Source organism: Capricornis sumatraensis, chromosome X (genome assembly GCF_032405125.1).
Source record: "Capricornis sumatraensis isolate serow.1 chromosome X, serow.2, whole genome shotgun sequence".
Classification (NCBI taxonomy): Eukaryota; Metazoa; Chordata; class Mammalia; order Artiodactyla; family Bovidae; genus Capricornis; species Capricornis sumatraensis.
Window position 1 is genome coordinate 105,818,886 of NC_091092.1, and position 18,671 is coordinate 105,837,556.

At 44.0% G+C, this 18,671-nt stretch overlaps 1 protein-coding gene across 1 annotated transcript; it reads right to left on the minus strand.

Annotated features, from left to right (window-relative positions):
- Positions 1-833: 833 nt before the first annotated feature.
- H2AL3 (H2A.L variant histone 3) lies at positions 834-1,190 on the minus strand. Its single transcript, XM_068963228.1, has one exon. The coding sequence runs from the start codon at positions 1,188-1,190 to the stop codon at positions 834-836; it is 357 nt and encodes a 118-aa protein (XP_068819329.1).
- Between the last annotated feature and the right edge of the window lie 17,481 nt (positions 1,191-18,671).

Consider the following 18,671-nt stretch of genomic DNA (forward strand, 5'->3'; position numbering starts at 1 on the left):
GGAGGCAGCAGAGGGGGCCCTTTGCCATCTGATGAACGTCCACAGAGAGTGTCACAGCACTGCCTAATAAGCCCTGTCTCAAGTCTCTTTTTTGGAATGAGATGGTAAGGTAAATAATACATGAACTCAACATGGCCATAATTCCTCTTATGTGTATTTCTTTATGGTTTCCCCATCACTCCTCAATCTGCATGTAAAAGTCCTGCCCCGTTAAGTTCACACTGACTGCTCTGCCATCCTCTTCAATCACCCCGCTTGGCTTCACCTCCCACTTTTAGATGTCCCCCATCAGGAATATGGAGAAGGAAATGGCAACCCACTCCAGTGTTCTTGCCTGGAGAATCCCAGGGATGGGGGAGCCTGGTGGGCTGCCATCTATGGGGTCACACAGAGTCAGACATGACTGAAGCGACTTAGCAGCAGCATCAGGAATAAAGCCTTAGGCTCTTCCCTCATGGTTTTCAGCCCCTCTCCCATTACCACCATCCTTCTGGGAATTCAACAGGCCCTCTCCGCGTCAACCTCCCAACCTCCCTAGGACCACACACAACACTGTCACCATCGGAAACCACTCCCCGATTTCAGGATTCCAGCATCCCTCCCTGACCACCCACTCCACCCCTCCATCCCTCATGAGAGGACCCCCCTGCCACCCCATGTTGCCCAGACGCCTCAAGGACAAATGACAGAAAGCAAGCAGTTACAAGCACGGCCATGAATGCTTTAATAGCAGTGCTAAGGGCAGAAGACCAGGCCTTCTCTCATCTGTGGGTAGTTTGGAGCGAGATGAAGCTACTGATGAGGTGTGGCTGGGCTCGGGGGCCTGGGCATCCCTACTTCCTCTCGGGAGCAGGTGGTGAAGCTGTGGGCTTAGAGAAGGCACTGGGCTGGAAGAGGCAGCGGAGATTCTCATTGTTAATCAGCGCCCTCTGCACGTGCTCCGGGCTGATGCGTACCCTGTGGTTGGCGCCGGCCTCTTGCCCCGCCAGGTCCAGGATGTTGGCCGTCAGGTACTCAAGGACTGCGGTCAGGAACACAGGTGTCGCTGAGCTCAGGCAGTGGGTGCCCTGACCCTCTCGCAGGAGGCGGTCCACGTGGCTCACGGGGAACTGCAGCTCGGCCCCGGTGGAACGGGAGAGGGAGTGTCTCTTACTGCTATAGCAGTTCTGGAGGTGTCTTCTCCGAGACATGGTGTCGGCTGGATGCTGCTTCTATCAGCCCAGACTGATGATCCCGCTGGCTGGGGCCTCCTGAGATGCCAGTCTCTCTCTGCTGGCTGTGTCCCCTTGCTCAGGTCTCTTATTGCTCAGGGAGCTGCCTTTGTGACAGCTCAGGCTTTGTGATGTCATCAGTGGCCACTGGGCCCTGGATCAGGACTGGCCTAGAAATGGTTCCCTCTTTTTACAGGGAACTCTTTCTATTTCACTGTAACAGTCTAGTAAAAATAAATAAATAAACAAACAGGGGGCATGGAGAGAAAAAGAATGTTTTAATGGAAACACAGCCCTGTCTCTGGGACACCACTTCAGCTTATCTGAGCCTAGGCTTGGATTATTTTTGAACTGGTTCACATCCCTCTGTAAATTGGTGGTCACTGAGAGACATACTGAATGCCTTGTCCAGGGGAGATCCATTTGTCTCCCTTCTCATATTGTAATAAAACCAATCGTGCCTCCAGTTACACATTTAAAATACTCTGCTTCAAAACTTATATGTTTGTTCTTCAGGTTACCTTTTGTTATACCATCTGCCAATCCCCTCAGGAGTTAAACAGATTCTTTGAATACATGTACATTTCATATCTTTAAGAGTGTCATGATTTTCTCAGTTTAAAAATATCTTTTAACTGTTTTGGAGGTCACATGGATATGCCCATGGACTCCCCTGTCAGAGCCAGGTAAACTCCCAAGACAGAAAAGTGCCACATTCTCAATTAAAGCCCAGGAGTGTCTTGTTTCTTCTAGGTGATTCCAAAGCCTCATGGAAACCAAGAGGATTTCTATGATTTTCTAATTTTAATTTTAAAATTTTCCTCTGAAGTAATTTTGTGGTTGTTTTGTTTTTGTTCATTTATAGCTGATAAGTTATTCCCATTGTTGGCAGAAATGGTGGAGAATTTGGTTTCAGGATCTGACCATCTGGTGACCTCTTGAAATAGGTTCACAGAGATCTAGGCTCCACTGAGTGAGAGACAACAGAGAAACTGGTTTTCCAGTCTGTTTGTCTATTAGCTTCTTCAAATCATACCCTCTAGAGAAGAACACTTTTTGATATTTACTTGAGCCATGGCTAAAATTATAACATTGAAGCTATAATCTCTGTTTTTCCATGCTTGTATGTCCATGTCTGTAACTCAAAAATGCCCTCACCTCTGATTATCTGAGTGTGTGATGTTTTCCTATCTTCGAATGATACTACTATAATGGACTACAGTTGATTATAAAATCTCTTAAAGGGGTTCTGTTCTGAGTGACATATCCCGATAGATTGTTTATACAAACTGACTATTCCTAAATTTCCTTGAGACTAAATAAACTGAATTATGGTACCTTGAGGAGCAGGAGGAGAAGGGGACGACAGAGGATGAGATGGCTGGATGGCATCATTGACTCAATGGACGTGAGTCTGAGTGAACTCCGGGAGTTGGTGATGGACAGGGAGGCCTGGCGTGCTGCGATTCATGGGGTCGCAAAGAGTCGGACATGACTGAGCGACTGAACTGAACTGAAATGAGCTACATTTAAACAATATACTGGGTCAGTCAAAAAGTTCATTTGGGTGTCCCTGCACCATCTTCTGGAGAAGGCAATGGCACCCCACTCCAGTACTCTTGCCTGGAATATCCCATGGATGGAGGAGCCTGGTAGGCTGCAGTCCATGGGGTTGCAAAGAGTCGGGCACGACTGAGCGACTTCACTTTCACTTTTCACTTTCATGCATTGGAGAAGGAAATGGCAACCCACTCCAGTGTTCTTGCCTGGAGAACCCCAGGGATGGGGGATCCTGGTGGGCTGCCGTTTTATGGGGTCGCACAGAGTCGGACATGACCGAAGCGACTTAGCAGCAGCAGCAGCAGCAGCACCATCTTATGGAAGAACTCGAACATACTTTAGGACCAAGCCAATATATTCTCCCAGAAACCAAATTACACCTTTTGTAAGAAATCAACACCTCTGTATTGAAGCATTTGGCTTTCTTCCCCCAGAGGAGACCATTAAAACCTTCCTATGTCAAGACCACCCATTTATCAGGATATAGCAGAGGAAGAGCCTCCACAGCAGGTGGCAGAGCTGGATTCTCATCCCTACCCTGCGACCCACTTGCCATGGGACCTTGGGAGAACTCATCAGCATCTCTGGGCCAAAGTGGCCTCAGCTATAAAATGAATACTCTAAAAAAAAAAAAAATCCCTGTTCACCCACTTTAGGTAGAAAATTTTCCTTAGGAAAAGATCATGAAAGTGAAAGTCGCCCAGTCGTGTCCAACTGTTTGTGATCCCATGGACTACACAATCCATGGAATTCTCCAGGCCAGAATACTGGAGTGGGAAGCCTTTCCCTTCTCCAGAGGATCTTCCTGACCTAGGAATTGAACCGGGGTCTCCTGCATTGCAAGTGGATTCTTACCCAACTGAGCTATCAGGGAAGCTAGGAAAAGATCATAAGCTGAGAACTGTACACCTCAAGCAGATCTCTGAGATAATTTAGTCCAACCTCCACACTGTACTGGAGAAGGAAATGGCAACCCACTCCAGTATTCTTGCCTGGAAAATTTGATGGACAGAGAAACCTGGCAGGCTACAGTCCATGGGGTCGCAAGGAGTCAGCCACGACTGAGCACATCAGAACCACATTGTATAGCCATGGAAGCTGACGGGCCCCAAGTAAACTACACTTACGGGAGACCAGAACCCAGTCTGCCCCCTTCTTCTTTCACTATTTTGCCCCACTGTGACATGAAGACTCTCTTCCACAGTTCAGTGGGTGAATTCTTCTCATACTACATCTCAGAACCCAAGGATCTCACAACAACAGAATCTAACCTGTCTCCCTGTAGAAAACCAGTTTTTTTGCTTTAGTTGATTGTGTATGTGCAGAAGTTTAGAGATATTTTCCCCACAGTGATTCGAGAACTCTAAATATAAGAGAGTAATATAATCTTTTGTGTGGGGCTTCCCAGGTGGCTCAGTGGTAAAAGAATCCGCCTGCCAACACAGGAGATACAAAAGACCGGGGTTTGATCCCTCAGTTAAGAAGATCCCCTGGAGAAGGAAATGGCCTCTCTACTCCAGTATTCTTGCCTGGGAAATCCCATGGACAGAGGAGCCTGATGGGCTACAGACCATGGGGTTGCAATGAGTCGGACATGACTGAGCAACTGAGCATGCGCTTAACCTTTTGTCCACATTAAGGACTCTGAAGGAGAAATGCTAAATGAAACACTAAACTCAGGGCCTCCTCATTGCCTTTCCTTAGATTTGAAACCATACTCCTCAAAGAATGAAATGAAACAAATTTACTATTGCACTGCTCTGCAAACATGATTTGGGTACTGCCACCCCGCTTCAGTACTCTTGCCTGGAAAATCCCATGGATGGGGGAGCCTGGTAGGCTGCAGTCCACGGGGTCTCGAAGAGTCGGACATGACTGAGCGACTTCCCTTTCACTTTTCACTTTCATGCACTGGAGAAGGAAATGGCGGCCCACTCCAGTGTTCTTGCCTGGAGAATCCCAGGGACAGGGGAGCCTGGTGGGCTGCCATCTATGGGGTCGCACAGAGTCGGACACGACTGAAGAGACTTAGCAGCAGCATGGGGTCATTATTGTCTACTAGTCAGCGACAAGACCTACAGAAATCACAAGTTAGCCTTTACTGACCATTCTAGCAATCTGGCTGTACAACAACACTTAGGTGAGTGGAATCATCTTGTTGAACAGAAAATGTATTAGTCCAGGTGTGGCTGAACTTCAGTGAAGTGTCATATATAAGCTTCATAATAGTCACGTAAAATAAGGCTGTATCAGTTTGCAACAAACTTGCACAGTAACAGAAAATATTGACACTATACCAAAACAATTTGAAGAGAACTATGCTACACTAATTTACTGAATGAGATTTTATCTTTCATAAAATTGTGGTTTTACAATTAATTTACAATGGAAACAATGAACTCAAATATCTTTAGGAGCCAGCAATATGCTATAAATGAGTGAAGTGGGTCACATGTGAGATACAACAGAGAAAGGAAAGGCCCAGGATGAATGGTACAAGCAGTTAGACATCATCGGACTATAGCCATGGATGGCCAGATATTTTGATTTTCACCAAAAAAATTGAGATTTTTCAGGCAAAAAGTTTTTGATTTGTACATGTTGCTTGATAATGAATTTTCCTTTAAAAATGTCATTGTAGGGGACTTCCCTGGTGGGCCAGTGGTAAAGAATCTGCCTACCAATGCAGAGGACACGAGTTCAATCCCTGGTCCAGGAAGATCCCACATGCTGCAGAGCAACTGACCCCTGAATCACTACTACTTAAGCCTGGGCTCTAGAGCCTGAGAGCCACATCTACTGAGCCCACATGCCAGGAGCCTGTACTCTGTAACAAGAGAGACCACAGCAATGACAAGCCCTTGCACCACAACTAGAGAGGAGCCCCTGCTTGCTACAACTAGAGAAAGCCCGTGCACACCAATGAAGACCCAGCACAGCCAAAAATAAATAAATAGATTTTTAAAAGATAGTCACTGTAGGCCTAATAATTCCATTTGCTGACTAGATTAGGTCTGCTAAGTGGCCACTTTGTAATTTGTTTTCTAGGGACATCGTATATTGCTGTTCATATAGTCTCCTCTTCCTTGAATCTCATTTTGAGGCTCTGAAAGCCCTTTGTAAAGTCAGATGGGCTCCGGCAACTTCCTACAGGACCTGTCAGATTCAGGGGCCAGGGGAGCCTGGGCCCTCGAAACACCTCTTCTCAGAGGCTGTCTTCAGAGGGAGGCCAGCCTTATTCCCAGGCCTTGTGTTCACGCCGACAGCAATCTGACATTCCTTTCCAAGGTCTTTCCAGGCTAGACTCGGGCTCATGTCATCTCACACGTGATGTTTTCACCTGTGCTGACCTGTGTCTGTGTCTGACCCCGGCCTGCCCTGACACTCCTTTTGGTTACAGACCTGGTTTGGCAGGCACGCCCTCCCTAACCCTTGCTCCCACCCACACTGGTTTTAGTTTTCCCACTCCCAACAGGGCACTGGTTGTCACTGGTCTCTGCAGGGATCAAGTTAGAACAAATCCTCCCTCACCAGTCCCCTTCCATCTTTTCCAAATGCACGAAAAGCCTAACCTTGGGTGACTCCTGCTTTCCCAAGGGCAGTGGTTCTCAGCCTCTGCCTGCCTTCCTCCCCTGGTGGAGGACCCCTGGTCCTGGGGAGGAGAGGGGTGTCGCAGGGTGCCACAGTTAGCTGGAGGACAAGCTGCCCAGGGCCCCCGTGTCTCCTGTGAACCCACAGGCACAGCTGTGAGTTCTTAAAGGATGGCGGTACAGCTCTGCCTGAGTCTCCCCTGTCCACGTGACTCTGCACATGGCCTGCCCACACGAGGTCAGAAAGCTCAACCTCCAAACCTAGTCATCAAACAGAGAGTCTAAAGAGCCCAGGAAGCCTGGCTCCCTGCAGGTGTCACAGGGGCCACTAGTGCTGACACGGCATGGACTGTAAGGTGACACTGAGCACACAGACCTGCTAACCTGACACAGTTTATCCACCTACTATGACTTCTCTGGTCCTCAGTGGATCCTCTGGTGTGACTTCTGGTGACGTATCCTGGAGACTACATCTTGTGATATAACATGCCACAGCCATAAGCCAAAATCAAGCACTTTCAGCAACCACACAGCTATTTAACCAACCTGGCAGGATGTGAGTACCATGATTGATTCCCTGGTACCACCCACCCTGGAGGCACTCCCTGTTGTCTGAAAGTCACTAGAAGATGAGGTACCATGTCCTGGACATAAAGATGCTCCACTTCAGGGACAGGGTGGCATGGCTGGTATCCTCATGTGACCAGCTGAAGGACACTCTCTACCTGCCATCGCTGGGGAGAAGCCTGCTGGCCACTCAAATAAGCAGGAGGGTTAAGAGGGAGGCTTGGCTAAGGCCAGGAGGGTGCCATGGCTCTCGTTAATGATTTACAAATCTGTGTGGTGAACATCCATCTTGACAGTGAGAAAAAAGTTTCTTTTATTAATTTTTTTAAATTTATCTTTAATTGGAGGATAATTCAGCTTCCCTTGTGGCTCAGCTGGTAAAGAATCCACCTGCAATGCAGGAGACCTGGGTTCAATCCCTGGGTTGGGAAGATCCCCTGGAGAAGGGAAAGGCTACCCACTCTAGTACTCTGGCCTGGAGAATTCCGTGGACTGTAGAGTCCATGGGGTCCCAAAGAGCTGGACACGACTGAGCGACTTTTTGCCTTACAATGTTATATTGGTTTCTGACATACAATGTGAATCAGCCATAATTATACATATATTAATATCCCAAAAGTCTATTAAACAAGCACCAACTCCATCAAGTTCTAAGCACACCCAACATGGTTACTCTCAAGACACTCCTGAGAAGTTGCCAAAAGCTAAGTCAGCTCCAAGCTTCCATCAACAGTGAAAGGAGGGAAATAGAGGGTGTCACCAAACAGGGGGGGGGGCAAAAAGGGAACTAGGGTGAGGACTATCTGGTTCCCAGATGTAGCCCTGGCTTCCTCATCTGTACAGCACTCTCACTCTCTGTCTCCCCACAAAATTCAGCAGGCTCAGGTTTTCACAGAGGCCCAAGCATCCAGCAATGATGTGAGAACCAGGTCCAGGCTAATTTACTCGTGTCCACAAGAGGATAGAAGGCTATATTCTGCTGAAAACATAGCACTGATATTACCCAACATGGTAAAATATATTACTAATATTTTATGGAATGAAGCATGACATAAATAAAGGAAACAAACCAGACAACAACTTCTTTTATGCGTATTTCTCTACAGTTTCCCCATCATTTCTCGATCTCCATCTAAAGGTCCTGCCCCATTAAGTTAACGCCAACTTCTACACCAACCTTTCCATTCACCCCATTGCCATCACCTCTGATTTTAGATATTTCCCATCATGAATAAATTTCATGCTAGATGCCCTTCCACTCTCTCTATTCATCCCCCTTGTCATCATCACCCACTTTCAGGTGTTCCCCATGATGAATAAAGCCTTCAGCTTGTCCATCACTGTCTGTAGCCCCTCCCATGTTACCACCATCATTCGTGGAATTCAACATGCCCCCTCTCCAGCCAATTTCACAACCTCCCAGCCCAGATTCCCTCAGAGCCAGTGAGGAAGTCTTCATCCCAAAACCTCCATCAGCGACTCCCCCCAGAATCACTCCCCACACTGTCACCACTGGAAACCATTCCCTGAAATCACAGATTTCAGCATCCCACCCTGACCACACCTTTCACTCCTCCACTCTCCATGAGAGGACCCCTCACCAATGTCCCCCAGACGCCTCAACAACAAATGACAGAAAGAGAGCAGTCAGAAGCACAGACATGGATTTAAACACTTTAATAGGATTTATTGATGAAAGAAGCTGGGGTTCCTCAGCTGAGAAATTGTGCTTTGGACTGAGGTTATGAAGGCTCCTGCCAAGCTCTGGGGACCCAGCTTCAGCCATTCCGTCTGGATCCAGGCATCTCATCAAACAGAGTGAAGGGCTCATTCATCAAGTAGTGATGAGGTTCTGTGTTGTTGCCCCCCGGGCTCTCCGCACCTTGTGGAGAGACCTGCAAACTGCCATTGGCCTCAGTGCTGACCAGATCCAGCCAGAATGTAGTCAGTGAGATAACTGAGCATGGAAAAGAAGGAAATCTGTTTGGATGAACTCAGGGTGTGGACATATTCATCCTCTTGCAGAAGACAGTCCAAGAGGCACACGAGGAACTGCAGCAGGGAGGGTACAGGATGGGCTGGTGTGTGGTAAGAGCACTCCTCACTTCGTTCTTCCGACATGCTGTTTGCTGGCTTTGCTTCTGCAGATCAAGCTCTGCTTGATTTTCCTGCTGGACTGAGTCTCTTAAGACACGTGCACTGAGCCCAACACATTTTATCCCTGTGCTCTAGTTCCCCATTAATCAGGGGACTACCTCTGCAACACCCTCAACTTTGGGATGTCACTGGTTTCCACTGTGCCCTAATCAGGCCTCAGCCAAGCCACGTCCATGTCAGAAACCTGGTCACCCCATTGCCCCCTGATATCGAGGGAAGTGCACTTGACTATAACATTGTACAGATGTTTCCCTGGCAAACTTTTCCCTCTCTTTAAGGTACCAGACCACACCATCTGATTCTAGCCTTGTACTGTCTTTGAAGTCTTTGAAAATCTTTGGTTAGTTGGAGCTTACTCACAAACATATAAGAGATTCTGTATAGAAGAGATTAAATTGTCCCCTTCTCATGATGTCATGAAATCAGTTTTGCTTCCATGTACACATTCATTTAAATATTCTTGATCAGTATTCCTGTATCCAACAATTGATTTCTCTTTGGAACAAGTTATAACACTTTTCCATTCCTTCACTGAGTAAAATAAAATCTTTTAACTCATGTTCAGTTCAGTTGCTCAGTCGTGTCCAACTCTTTGTGACCCCAGGAACCGCAGCATGCCAGGCCTCCCTGTCCATCACCAACTCCTGGAGTCCATCCAAACCCATGTCCATTGAGTCGGTGATGCCATCCAACCATCTCATCCTCTGTCATCCCCTTCTCCTCCTGCCCTCAATCTTTCCCAGCATCAGCATCTTTTCAAATGAGTCAGCTCTTTGCATCAGGTGGCCAAAGTATTGGAGGTGAACTCATGTTCACCTCGTGTTTATTATGTGTCTTGATTTTTACAGTTTGAAAAATATCTTTGGATCACTTTGGAATTTACGATGAGATGCTTAATGGATTCATCAGAACCTGGTAAACATTGTAAAGAGAGAGAAAGTGCACTTGGCGCTCAGTTTAAGTTCAGATGTTTCTCTTCCTGGCTGTCCTTGGTGAAGCCAAAGCACGAGAGATGTTTTTCTCATTTTCTTTTTTTCCCTCATTTTAATTGTCATCTCTGCAAAGTTTGTGTTTCTGCTTGTTTCTGGTTCATGTACAGCTGATAACAGTTACTGCTATTTCAATTCCCAAAGCGAAAGTAGAAGAAAGAACCCTCTGATTCCAGCAATTTCAATATTCAAGCAGGCAAACCTCCATAGGTTTCAAGGCCTGGGAATAGCTCTCTGTGGCTTGAGGCTCCTCCTTCTGACTCCAGAACTTCACCCCCTGACCATAGCTCTGCCCTCTAGGCCCTGGGCTCTGCCTTCAGAATCATCTTGCCTTTATTTTGAATGGAACACATGTTTGCTGCTGAGTAGCTTTATCAGCCTGTTTTCTGCTTGTCAGATTTTGGGAGCCCCACAGCCTCCTTTCATTTCATCTTCTGTCTATCCTTTCAGTTAAAGATGGCATTGTTCATGCTGATTTAACATGCTCAAGAGTCCTGTAGACTCCCATGTGTGTCTTGAGGAATCCATGCCCTTACACAAAAGGCTCATTCAGAGATTCTCTATTCCTTGCTTCTGCTGAGATGAGTCACAGCCCATTTTGCTTCATGGAGCCCTCTGTTTGTATATCCTGGTATTCTGATACCTTGGAGGTAACTAGCAAAAAATATCTAGCTACATCCTTGACATTTTTCTCTACAGAACACTTTCCTGACAGTGAATCCTTTCATTTTAATGTACTTTTGCAAACTGGACAGGCTGAGACTTTCTTGTATCTTTAACTCCTAAGTTCCTTTTTGAGTAACAGATCTTCCCTCAATTTGTCTTTTCTCTACCATTTTCACTACTAGTAGCAAGAAGAAACAAGGGCATGCTTTTAACACTTACCTTGGAAATCCTCTCTATTTAACTGAAATTTATTTAAAATTTAGCTTACAATTTAATTTGCACAATTAAATTACAATTAAATTTCTAAGCTAAATTTTCAATTCATTGCTTTTAAGTTCTGCTCTCCACATAACTGCAGGAGACAATTCACCTAAACTTTATACTACTGTGTAATAAGAATCCTCTCAAGTTTCCAAAATCATTCTCCATATTTCCTTCCAAATCTTCACCAGCAGAGGGTGTGGGAAAAAAGGAAACTTCCTACATTGTTTGTGGGAACGTAAATTGGTACAACTGCTGTAGAGAACAGTATGGAGATTCCGTAAAAACTAAAAATAGAGTTGCCATATGATCCAGCAATCCCACTCCTGGCCATATATCCAAAGAACACCATAATTCAAAAAGATACACGTACCCGTATGTTCATTGCAGCATTATTTACAACAGTCAAGACATGGAAGCAACCTAAGTGTCCATCAATAGGTGAATGGATAAAAAAGATGTGGTACATATATACAATGGAATGCTACTCAGCCATTAAAAAGAACAAAATAATGTCATTTGCAGCAACAGGGATGGACTTTATAGATTGTTATACTGTGTGAACAAAGTCAGACAGAGACAGACACATCATATGCTATCACTTACATGTGGAAGCCCCCAAAAGCCAAAATAAATGAACTTATATACAAAACAGAAATAGATGAACAACCATTTCAAAACAAGCCTATGGTTACCAAAGGGGAAGGAGGGGAATAGATAAATTAGGAGTTTGGGGATTAACAGATACACACTATCACATAGAAAATAGATAATCAACAAAGACCTACTGGATAGCACAGGGAACTATACTGAATATTTTGCAATATCCTATAAGGGATAAGAATCTGAAAAGATTACATATATGAACCATTCTGCTATGCATCTGAAATTACCATAATATTTGAAATCAACCACAAAAAATTAAATTACATTTTTTAAGAAAAATGTCTTTACCAGCAACATCTGTAACATTCATATTTCTAAAAATTGTCTATTTATGATCATTTAGGTATTCTCTATGACAATATAGGCTTTCTGTACTGTGTTCCTCACTTCCATTTGAGCCCTCACCAGCAGCACTTTCAACATTCATATTTCTATTAACTGTTCAAGGTAATCTAGCATTTGTCTGTCATCCTCCTCAAAATTACTCCAATCTATAGCCATTATCCAATTCCAAAGCAACTTCTTCTTTTAGGTATTTGTTACAGCTGCACCCTTGGAGAAGGCAATGGCAACCCATTCCAGTACTCTTGCCTGGAAAATCCCATGGACAGAAGAGCCTGGTGGGCTGCAGTCCATGGGGTCTAGGAGTCGGAGACAACTGAGCAACTTCACTTTCACTTTACACTTTCATGCATTGGAGAAGGAAATGGCAACCCACTCCAGTGTTCTTGCCTGGAGAATCCCAGGGATGGAGGAGCCTGGTGGGCTGCCGACTATGGGGTCGCACAGAGTTGGACACGACTGAAGTGACTTAGCAACAGCAGCAGCACCCTAGTTCCTGGTACCAAAATCTGTATTAGATTCCTATGGTTGCTAAAACAGATTTGGTAGCTTACACCAACACATATTTAGTCTTGTACAATTCTGGAGGTAAAAAGTTCAGAACAGTTTCACTGGGCTGTAAACAACTTGCCAACAAGGCCATCCTCTGGAGGATCCACAGGAGAATCTGTTTCATGGCCTTTTCCAGACCCCAGGGCTCTCTATACACCCCTTCTATTTCTTGTCCCCTTTCTTCAACTTCACAGCCAACAATGTAGCATCTTGCTTCAGGGGTCAAATTTCCTCCTCCTGTATCAAATCTCTCTCTGCCTCCTTCTAATAATGACATGTGTGTTTACACCTGGACTCAATCAGATAATACATAATAATCTTCCACCTCAAGATCATTGACCGAATCTTACATGTGAATTCTCTCTTGCCATATAAGGAAACATTTGGAGATTTAAGGGTTTTGGAACTGGTTATTTTTGGTGGCCACGTACTCAGCCTGTTAGGGCTTCCCTGATGGCTCAGTGGTAGATAATCTGCCTTCAATGCAGGAGACACGAATTCGATCACCAGGTCAGGAAGATACCATGGAGTAGGAAATGGAAACCAACTCCAGTATTCTGACATGGGAAATCCCATGGAGTAGGGCCTGGGGGCTACAGTCCCTGGGGTTGCAAAGGAGTCAGACACAAAGTGACTCAACAACACTGTTCAGCCTATCACAGCCAGCAATCCCAGGAAACTCTAACTGGGAAGTGAAGAAAGCAAACAAAGTGTTCATTATTAATCAGCTTAATATCAATGAAAAACTTCTGAGGTAGAAAACACACTTTCCAGGGGAAGATAATGCCTCAGCATTCTGGACTACCATGCAATTAGGCAGGGTGGGTTCTGACAATCTAATAAAAGCCCTCACACAAAGAAACGCCTGTTCTAGGACCTCCCAAGTGATCCAGTGGTTAAGACTCCATGCTTCCAACGCAGGGGGCGAGGGTTCAATCTCTGCTCAGGGAACTAAGATCCAACATGCCACACAGCATGGCCAAAATAAATAAATAGTTTTTAAAATTGAAAAAAAAAAAAGAAATACAGGTTCTGACATTTGAAAGTTAGGCAAATATGCCTCTAAATTGTACAGGCTGTTGGGATTTGGCCAGGATACTGACTTCACCTTCTATACCTAGAATGAGGCAGAGATGTGGCAAGACAAATGAACATTCCAGAAAGATGGCACAGGCAAATCTCTAAAATGATAAAGTACTTGGAGTGTTTAAATAAAAGCTAGTAAGTGTGACTGAACATGAGTGTAAGAAGGGAGGTTGAGATGACCTTGTATCTACCCACAAGCAATAAAGAATCTGGATTTTAACAGACTTCTTGGCACTTAGATCCATCTCTCAAATCTAGATAAACATGCACACAATTTCCATATATATTTTCTAATTAGCTAATGGGGCTTCCCTGGTAGCTTGGACGGTAAAGAGATCGCCTGCAATGCAGGAGACCCGAGTTCAATCCCTGGTTTGGGAAGATCCCCTAGAGAAAGGAATGACAACCCACTTTAGTATTCTTGCGTGGGAAACCCCATGGACAGAGGAGCCTGGCGGGCTACAGTCCATGGGGTTGCAAGAGTCAGATATGACTTAGTGACTAAACTGCTACCATCACCACCAAAATTTAAAAAAGTTTTAAGAAAACAGGATGAATGGTTCTAATACCGTGTAGTGGATTATTTGCAGAAGTGGCCACAATTGTCCCATTCCCATTTTTTAAAATGTGACTCAGCAGCTCCTCTAATCAAGATGTGGTGCCTATATCCCTTAAATCTAGACTGACCTTACCACCTAAAATGTGGAAGTGATAGTGAGCTAGTAATGGGTCTGATCCTAAACAGACTCCATGTAATTTTACTCTTACTTGAAACACCTACTTCTTATCATGCCAATAAGCGTAAGATAGCCTGCTGGAGGGTGACCGACTATGTGAAGCTGAGCCAAATCAGCCCAGTTGTCCCTTTGAAGGCCTTAGATACGTGATCCCAGTCATGATCAGCCAAGTCAAATCATCCCCCTTTCACAGTGCTACTTATACACAGTAAATCTATAGATTCTAAAAAATCAATAATACATTAACATAATAATTACCTTATATAATTTTATATATTTATAACTTTAAACAAGGAGAGGAAAACAAACATGCATTTATAGATTGTGTTATATTGACTTGCTTATCTGTCATTTATGGTTCTCTTCATTTGTCCATATGGATTCCAGTTACCATCTGGAGTCATTTACTTAACTCAGTACATCTGTGCTTCCACTCCAATCCCTTTGTGCTGTTATTGGAATATATACATATATATACACACATATATAGATTGCATTTGCATATCTTACATGCCAATTACATTACACAATTCTTAAATCAGTTAAGAGAAGAAAAGAAATATGCATCTATATTGTTTTTTAAAGTTACAGTTATCAGTACTTGCCTTTTTTTAAAAAATTGATTTGAATTACTGCCTGGAGATGCTTGCTTGCTTACTTGCTTTCAGCCTGAATAACTTCCTTTCATTTTCCTTCATCTTTTTCTTTCTACTCCTCAAACTAGGAAATCTCAGTTATCCTATCTTCCTCATCACTTCATCATTCTTTCTTCTACCAGTTCAAACCCACTGGCCTTCAGTAAAATTTCTTCATTTATTGTAATTTTCAGTTCCAGAATTTCCATTTGGTTCCTCTTTATGATTTCTATTTCTTTACTGGTGTGCTCCATTTGATGTAGCATTGTCATCATATCCTCCTTTATTTCTCTAATCATGGTTTCCATTAGTCCTTTGAACATATTTCCTTTGAACATATTTATAATGGTAACTTGAAGGTCTGTGTCTACTAAATCCCACACCTGGCTGCTCTCACAAGTTTTTGTTGTCTGCTTTTGCTCTAGTCTCCTTCCCCAGTGGCTCAGATGGTAAAATGTCTGCCTGAAATGTGGGAGATTCAAATTCAATCCCTGGGTCAGGAAAATCCCCTGGAGAAGAAAATAGCAGCCCACTCCAGTATTTTTGCCTGGAAAATCCCACAGACTGAGGAGCCTGGCAGACTACAGTCCATGGGGTTGCAAAGATTCAGAGACCCTTGAGCGACTGACACTTTCACTTTTATTCTGCTGTATGGGTCACAATACTGTCTGGTGTCTTTGCAGGTCTCACAATTTTTTGTTGAAAACTGGAAATTTTAGATAACACATTGCATGAACTCTGCATACTGGTCCCACAGAGTGCTTATTATTATTTCTCTGTTTAATTGTTTAGTAATTGGCTGGATTATTTTACTGAAGTCTACAGCTTCCTGTCACATGAGGAAGCCTTTGATGTTCTTCATGGGGTGTGGACTTGGGTATGAACCCAGACACCCCGGAACAACAGAACATTCATTTCCGCAGAACTCTCTTTATCTCTTCTATGACCAAACCCAACCTTTAAGTTCCACTAATTACTAGTTGATTGCCCTGTTTTTAAAAATTCCCTGAGGGCATGTATTGTACCATATACTTGGTATAATCCAACCCAGGCTCTCTTGAAAGGTTAGTTGCTTAGGTCAATGTTTAAATTTATTCTGTTCTCAGGAAGGCTCCTCCCAGGTGTCAATTTTCAGTTTCTCTCCAGAAAACTAGCCAGCCTATAGCTTTGTCTGGATCTCTCAATTAATCTCCCAATCTCCAATTGCCTTTCAACACAACTTCCACTGTTTTTGAGAGTGCCCTTAGGTACGAACTTCTCCATACTCTGTTGAAATCAGTTCCTTTGGTAAGAGATTCAGTTTTAGGGCCTGCATCACCTCTGATAATGCAGACCCTTGGCTCTGGAGCTGAGAGTGGGGACAATGGAGCTCCTCTCTTGTGTGATACCCTATTTTAGGAGCTGAATACCTGAGGGTGAGGTAGCCTCAGGTCTTCTCAGTCTGCCTCTCCAAGTGTGCATCACCCATGAATTATAACCCATGTAAGGGTGATCAGGTCCCAGCATACTCAGGGATGATGCACCCAAGCCAGAACCTCTATCCCATGAGCAGGAATTAGGAGGAAGAAGCGAGTCCCCATCTCTGAGCCACACTTGCCCAGAACACAGCCTTAGTAACAAATAACAGGGGGCAGAATGAGAAACACTAATGTCCAGCCCCTCTCCTAAAGACAGCCCTTGGATTAGGAGCTGGAGGGAAGAGCCCTGTGTCCTTGGCCGTACCAGTCCTGAGTGGAGTTTCCATTTTGCTGAATGGGAGGGAGGAAGGATGGAGTGGGTATCAATTCAAATCCCTTAAGACTTGCTGCTGTCTCCTTGTTTTAATAGATTTCCTTGAAGATATATTTCTTCACGTGCTGTATGCCCTTAAGACCATTTCCAGAAATCTTAAATAGTTGTTTCAAAAATAATTTTCATCAGTTTTCTGGGGAGTTGGTCTACAGAGCATGTCTCACTTCCCTGCTGGAAGTGGAACTTGGGTTGTGATTTTATTTATTTATTTGAATGTGTCAGGTCTTAGTTGCAGCACCCAGGATCTTCCTTGTGACACATGGCCTCTTCATTGTCACATGCAGGCTTCTCTCCAGTTTTGGCACGTGAGCTCCAGAGCTTGCAGCACATAGGCTCTCTAGTTGTGGCATGTAGGCTTAGTTGCCCAGTGGTATGTGGGATCTTAGCTCACCCATCACTGTGTGAGCTGCATTAGCAGAATGATTCTTAACCACTGGACCACCAGCCAAGTCCCTGGCTGCGGTTACTAAGGTTTACTAGCTGACTATCTAGCATCATTGCAGCAACACATAACTGATGCACACAACTTACTAATGGAACCACTCATGGAGCCCCAGGCTGTCAAGACTTCATGGGGAATCCAGAGTGTTCTCTCTTTTGACACTGAAGCCACTCTAGGAATTTAGTGCATTAAATCACTTCTATGGTAAATAATCCAATGGACTGAAAAATACTTCATGCAGTTTCCAAAAGTGCTTCTCAGAAATGAGTTGTACTGGAAGAATCTGACTAATCTGACTTGCACAGAGGCTTAAATAAAGTTTAATGCTTTAGGCAATGAGAAGGGGCCAATTATTCACTGCATTACCAAAAAATATATACTCTCAAAATTCACAGTGGTCAGCAAAATTGTAAGACTGAAGATTTGCTTTTAATTAAGAGGAGTCATCACTGCATTTAAAAACAGTGCTTCTTGAAAATTAAAAAAAAAAAATAGCTCTTCATGAAAACTGAACTTACAGAGTGAGATCCTCCCTCTCCAGACATTTAATCAGGTCTGACATAGAAAGTGACAGAAAGAACATCTAAGAACTTCTTTGCTTTAATTACAGAGTCAGAAATGCTGACTATCTGGTATACTTCACCCACAATATGAAAAAAACGCCAAAATTACCAAGCAGGAAAAATCCTATCCATCAATAGAATCACAGGAAATCAATCACATCTATCTATCAATAGAATCTTCTAATAAAGATAACTAAAGAACCCAACAGCATTTTCAGCAGAGTCAAATATTTATTTGACTGTGCCAGGTCTTAGTGGCAACACGGAGGATCTAGTTCCCTGACCAGGGATCAAACCTGGGCCCCCTGGATTGACAGCTGGGAGTCTTAGCCACTGGACCACCAGGAAGTCCCAGAATCCCTTTTCTTGACCTACAAGAGCACACATCACTGGTACTCATAGTCCAGCAACTGACTTCTCTGCTACAATACACCCACATTTTTTAAAAAGCAAAATTTGCATGGTGAATGTTAGCAAAACTTTTTGTAATCATTTCATCATATAAATAAATCAATCCATCATGCTGTATTCCTTAAACTTATACAGTGATGTATGTCAATGATTACTCAGTGAACCTGGGTGGGGGTGGGGGTGGGAATACTTGCAGCTAAACTTTGAGTCCTTGGGAATTCTCAGCCTAATTTTTGATCTATAATTTATAACAACAGAAAAACTGAAATATCATCATGTGAAAATTTTCAAATATGAGGGAGATATCTATCTGGGCAATCACACTTGCTAATCTCTGGAGCCTGAGTCAAAAAGGAAGCCAGCAAGCCCAATGCTCAGAAACTAACACTGAGTTGGTGGTAACAGACTTCTGTGGCAGGCTAGTCCACAGTCCCCAAACATCATT